The sequence below is a fragment of the Pollicipes pollicipes genome, unplaced genomic scaffold (assembly GCF_011947565.3).
Source record: "Pollicipes pollicipes isolate AB1234 unplaced genomic scaffold, Ppol_2.1 Scaffold_6052;HRSCAF=7182_pilon_pilon_pilon, whole genome shotgun sequence".
Taxonomy (NCBI): Eukaryota; Metazoa; Arthropoda; class Thecostraca; order Pollicipedomorpha; family Pollicipedidae; genus Pollicipes; species Pollicipes pollicipes.
The window spans coordinates 11,453,831-11,459,713 of record NW_023596805.1 but is presented as its reverse complement, the minus strand read 5'-3'; the positions used below and the strand labels follow the sequence as shown (position 1 = coordinate 11,459,713).

General features: G+C 53.7%; 1 protein-coding gene and 1 non-coding gene across 2 annotated transcripts; one reads left to right on the top strand and one right to left on the bottom strand.

The window, feature by feature from the left end:
• Positions 1 to 307: 307 nt before the first annotated feature.
• LOC119104789 (neurotrypsin-like) lies at positions 308 to 5,747 on the bottom strand. Its single transcript, XM_037228511.1, has 7 exons — positions 5,739 to 5,747; positions 4,976 to 5,092; positions 4,309 to 4,436; positions 3,794 to 3,884; positions 3,108 to 3,260; positions 1,485 to 1,634; positions 308 to 420 (listed from the first exon to the last, which is right to left on the bottom strand). The coding sequence occupies exons 1-7, from the start codon at positions 5,745 to 5,747 to the stop codon at positions 334 to 336; spliced, it is 735 nt and encodes a 244-aa protein (XP_037084406.1). The 3' UTR covers positions 308 to 333.
• Positions 2,560 to 2,632, top strand: TRNAR-UCG (transfer RNA arginine (anticodon UCG)). The gene has a single exon. It is a non-coding gene; the product is annotated as a tRNA-Arg (tRNA).
• Positions 5,748 to 5,883: the final 136 nt, after the last annotated feature.

The following is a 5,883-nucleotide window of genomic DNA, read 5'->3' as shown; positions in this document are numbered from 1 at the left end:
CAGAACCCGAGCAGGGCTGCTGCAGCCGGCATGGTGCAGCCCGCTACGACACTCCAGAAAAAATGAAAATCAGTAACAACCAGCAGAGCTGTGAGCTTGAGAATGTTGCGGAAAATTCAGCAGGATGCAAGAGCACAACACCGTATAAAGACACCTTATGCTGCAGCCTACAGCCAAAATGCAGCCTACAGACAAAATTTGACATCCCTGTAAGAAGCATGACAGTGTTCACAATGTTCTTCAAAGCGGCACCGAAGTGTTTACAAAGTGCTTTATAACTTATGTGTACCCCGCATAATCGCTTGCATTACCTTGACCCTGATGATGACAATATCATTGCTCAGGTAGGTGCCCTTGTTGAATTCCGGATGAGGATACATTCTCTCGATGGTGAACTCTTCCTCCTCCCGAATCTTCAACCTGAGATGCGAAAAATGAGACATTAGTAGCTCCATAAAGCATAGCTAACATCCGTCCATTCACGGCCACCCCAAACCACTCATCATCCAGTGAAAAATACAAAGTTGCACGCCTGAACAAAGCAGACTCAACAGAAAGTCATTGACCCGAGAAATGCAGCATCCTGCCGAATGTGAAAGGTGGTGTAGCAAAGCTACCTTGATAAATGACCACTTTATAAACACATGTTTACAGCCCAATAGATAAGAACGGTCCCCGTACCGTTTCTCGGCTCTTCAGACATTACTGTGCCCGCCTTCTTTTGTGCTTTCACATTTGTGCTGCCGTCTTCATTTGTGCTGGCAGCATGGTAGGACCAGCACGGCCCTGGGTCGTGCTGATCCTACCATGGCCTAACCGGGCTTTCGCGTGGTGCTGGGTAGAATTCCTGGTTTAACGTACGTCACCTGGTCTAGCAGCCGTCGGTTCACAACTGAACCACGCAAAAACTCACTGGCTATCTCCGTGCTTCGTCACAGGATCACTTCAGAGCGCTGCTTCAGTCCCTACTCCGACCGACGCCCAATACTCTCACACCGGTTGTCGTGGTTCCTGGTTCAGGCCCGCCGCGACTCAGCCAATCAGTGACGTCTTTCATCAACCTACAGCCCCTCAGTCTCAACTGGTTGTGTTAGTCCGTGCGCAGTTCATACCCAATCGGTCCAGCGCCTCGCCTGGTTGTCTCGGATCAGTTCCATGCGGCGCCTTACCTGGTTGTCGAAGTCTCCGATCAGTCTGGCGCAGCGGCTGAGCAGTCTGGCGCAGCGCCTCACCTGGTTCTCGAAGTCTCTGACCAGTCTGGCGCAGCTCCTCACCTGGTTGTCGAAGTCTCCGGTCAGTCTCACGCAGCCTGAGCAGTTTGGCGCAGCGCCTCACCTAGTTGTCGAAGTCTCCCATCAGTCTGGCGCAGCGCCTCACCTGGTTGTCGAAGTCTCCCATTAGTCTGGCGCAGCGGCTGAGCAGTCTGGCGCAGCGCCCCACCTGGTTGTCGAAGTCTCCCATCAGTCTGGCGCGCAGCACCTCACCTGGTTGTCATAGTCTCCGACGCGGAGCACGTACACCTGCTGCGGGTAGTCGAGTAGGCAGTGGGCGGCCGAGATGATGTGATACTCGGAGACGATCACGGCGCCGCACCAGTGCGCCGTCTCGGCGCCGGCTCTGATCCGCACCCCCACCTGCGGCGGCGGCACACGCACTGATGTCGGCACAGCACGAGCTCACGGCGGCGTCACACGCGCTCACGATGGCGGGGTACGAGATCACGTCCGTCATATAGTCACGGACCGCCAACTGGATAATGAGGGATGGATGGGTCGTTCTGCTCGGCACCTAAAGTGCTTGATGAGGGAATATAGTACCGCAGATCAGGTGCGGTTGTATCTGACAGCTTTAGATCTGGCGGCGAGTTGTAGTCGATGCATTCGTCCCCACAGCTGGTTGAATGCCTTCGCCTAATCTGACAGCTGTGATGTGACGTCAGTTCTTAAAACACACCCCCAAACGGACGGACCCATGGTTTAAGCATGTTACTGATGTGTGGTCCGTGTATGCTGGCCCACCTTTTGGCAATACGCTGTTGGAGAAACAGCTAGGTCGAATGGTCCGTATGCAAACGCCTAACAAGTTACCCTGCACAAGTTTAACGTACCACACCTGTTGCTGAAAACTGCGCGAATCCGTCAGAAGCGGTTGCAACGAATTCAAGTAATAGGCATCGCCAAGGCCTAGCCGATCAGCTCAAGAAAAATATGTCCTCATATCTCAAGCACGACTTGAGTGTGCCGCGGCCTCGCGCAACATCACAGTACCACCATGATTCCCCGCCGGCTTCGATCTTCCTGTGCGGGGGAACCGAAGCCGAACCGTCGCCGTGACTGAGATCCAAGGACTCCGAACAGCCCACCCGTCCATCGTATGGCTGGCTGTCAGTGCTAAGCGTCAGCTGGCAGATGTGTGGGTCATGAGGAGAGAGAATCGTAGAGACGCGAACGGAGCAGTTTCCATGACAACGGCGGCCACAGGTTGCTGCCGCGCGCGAAGCGGTATCGACCACCGTTGCGCTGGTTGAGAGTTTTCATCGCCAAGCCGTGGAACCGCCGTGACCGTGTGGCCTAATGGATAAGGCGTCTGACTTCGGATCAGAAGACTGCAGGTTCGAGTCCTGTCACGGTCGGATGATGGGTTTTGGCGCACTACTAAGCCCTTCCCCGCGGTCCTACATGCTTCAGCATGCTGTCCACGACCAACTGGCGCTGTGCGAGGGGCGCTGGGAACGGCACCCGTGGACATGTGTGCTTCGTTGTCCGGCGTCTGTGTGCACTGAGATTAGATTCTGAGCACGATTCACGCGGGTTAGTGACCATGCCTTGATTTAGGGAGCCAGGTTTCACTGGCTAGTTTGGGGGCTTGAAGGGTTTCATGTTGCTTTCATACGCGAGAGGGGTAAGAAAATATGCGAAGTATGGGAGTGCCACATCTTGTAGCTGAAGCATTGGACAGTTGATTATCTATCCTGTTCTGGAAGCCATACTTCCGTGACGTAGGGTAACTGGTGCCGGGCCGCCGGCCGAACTGCACAGTAGCGTCCTTGGGTCAGGCGGCGTTGACCCTGACCCTGACACCGTCTGGATGATGCGGTGTTGACTCACCAATCCACGGGGGGAGCCGGGCTCGGTTGTCTTCCCGGAGACGATCTTCGGGTTCTGGTCCAGAGGTACGATCGGCGTGTCTGGGACAACTCGCCGGCCGCACCACGCCGGCAGCGTATTGTTCAGCACAGGACGGTCAGTCGGTCTTGCCACCTTGTGGGAACGCCGAGCAATGCTGGTTAATAACGCTGCCGCAACGCGCCGCCTTTAGCCAAGCGGCTAACAACAAAAATTGTTGGAGACTTGTGCAAGAATGAAAAGTTCTAGCGACATGTAAATGTGAAATTTTACACGGCATTGATCACCACAGATGTTTACTCGTATGGGCATGCTTAGCCGTTGTCTACCACGTCGCCATCACGTCATTGTCCACCTCATGTCATCACGGAAAAAGACACGAGAGCAACTCGTAAACAAACCGCATTTCCAGTCAACAACATTGTGTCCCGTCATTATTCACGAATCATCCTGGTCTAGGGCAGACATTGTTTGAGGGAGAGCCTGAGCATCACTTAAAAGTGGACAATTTGCACTATTCCGTAGTACATTATCAGTGAATGCCTATCTAGCGCAATAAAAGCAGGGGCCAAAGAGTATCCCAGTTATAAGTCTGCACTAGCGCCGTTGCGCACAGCGCTGCGGGCCCGCTCCGGGGCTGTTGGCATGCGGCCGCGCCCGGCCAGTACCTTATTGGTGGAGGTAGGACTGGCGTGGCAGCTGATGCCCACGTCTTCCTCGTGAGCGCAGTTACTCTGACCCCAGGGCAGATGGTAGCACCTACCAGTCGCAGGCCATCGTTGAGATACATGTAGTGATCGATATTAGCTTGTAACTTTGCGGAGCGAATTCTAAAATTTAAAGGTCATTCAAAATATCTGGCACTAACTGGTCGCTTAAGCTGTCAGGAAACAACATTCTTGCAATAGCAAACGTCCATCCATGAATCTTTTGCACACTTCATGGACCGCCATGACGTTCATTTATGCTGCCAGAATCGTGTGCCCGCGGCCATTGCCGGGTCTCGATGCTATACTGACACATCCGTGAACACAATCAAAAGAATTGATGTAAGAAAGGACGTGACATGTACAAGCAAAAAAAGGAAGAGGTTTCACGTGTACTACCCGTCGGTCAATCAGATCTACCCCACTAAGCCTTGTCCGGCGCCGGGCCTAGCCCCGGCTGTTAAACGAGAACTCACTCATCGACACTCTTCTCTGTTCCCTTGCAGTTGACCTGGTCGAGCCAGATCTGGCCGGTACCCGGTCCAAACTTGGCGTTCTGGTGCACAACGGCCGCCCCCTCGAAGCCAAGCATCCTGCAGAGCACCTGCGCGTCCGGGGGACCGGCGGTCAGTCGTCAGACACGTGCGGACGAGTCGTCACTAACCAAACGCCGCCTGGCGCACGGAGATATGACAGAGCAGAGGCAGCGGCGCTGGCACCAGGAGGATGGGGCTCGGAGGGGAGGGCTGAGCACTTTCTATCTCTCTAAACGTTTAGCACTGGCATCATGCGCGTTGTCTGGAAGAAATAGCCAAAAAGTGAATGTTGCCCCCACCCCCACCATTGAAGCACTACATTGCGCCTCGACGGACAAAAAACACGACAGTGTCATGAAGTAGTCAGACGCCAAACGCGCATTGTCGCCCATTCGCTCCTCACCTGTGCGTCCTATGAGTCGAAGTCGTCATCACAGGCAGTGCCCCAGACGCTCATGTAACGCCTCTTACCTGAGCATCCTCTGAGTCGAAGTCTTCATCACAGACGGTGCCCCAAACGCTCATGTAACGCCTCTTACCTGAGCATCCTCTGAGTCGAAATTGTCATCACGGGCAGTGCCTCAGACACTCATGTAACGCTTATTACCTGAGCATCCTCCGAGTCGAAGTCGTCATCACAGGCAGTGCCCCAGACGCCCTTGTAGCGCAGCTCCACCCGTCCCGAACTATTGGTGCCGCCCACCAGGCGCACCTGCAGCGGCAGCTGCCGACGACCCCACCCATGTCAGCAATACACCGGCACACGTCGGCAGCACAACACCACAGCCTTACAAGACTGCCTCGTCGATAGGTTTCTCTCGACTTTGGGTGCTGGTTGGTAGGCGTTTGAGCACAGTTCAACGCGTTGTATGCAAGACTTGCACCGCAAAACTATCGATTCTTCTGAGACAGGCTCTGGAACAATTTGTTGCGGTGTTGGTGATTGAGATGCATTCACTGAAGTTATCACATTGATCTGCTCTGGGAGAAATCTAGTGCGAATAAGCTCGGCACCTCGGGGCTGGAGTCGGCTCCAAGCGCAAGGCTTCGCATTGACAAATCGATTCCTTTTACACATAAATTGGAGTCACTCTAGCTCATCAATTTGAATAAATAACGGATTTCATCCCGAATTCAAATTCAAATCTGAATGGCTCCAGATGGAAGTTGGACTCAACATTCCCATGCATTCTACTGGAGTGCGGAGAGTTCATCCCGGACTCAAACTCAAATCTGAATGGCTTCAGATGCAAGTTGGACTCAAACATTCCGAAAGCATTCGACTTGAGTGCGGCTGGTATCAAACCAAAATAGCAGCTCAGTTCGCACCGGCGCAACATTAGATACAAGCCAGCAAATCAAGCACGCGCTCTCAGCATGATCCTTTATCCCACCGACGTCACCTTTCAGAAACAGCCTCGATCAGAGCCTCATTAAGGAATTTTTATGGGATGACAGCTCAACGACTGGACCGGCTCCGAGACAGACTGGCCTATGTACCACCAAAATTCTGCT

What these genes read in the sequence shown, in the direction of transcription:
- LOC119104789 (XM_037228511.1), bottom strand. An exon ending in ACAGAGAAGAGTGTCGATGA is followed by an intron (nt 3,885 to 4,308) that starts GTGAGTTCTCGT and finishes TGCGACTGGTAG; the next exon opens with GTGCTACCATCTGCCCTGGG. An exon ending in CCGGCTCCCCCCGTGGATTG is followed by an intron (nt 1,635 to 3,107) that starts GTGAGTCAACAC and finishes CCGCCGCCGCAG; the next exon opens with GTGGGGGTGCGGATCAGAGC.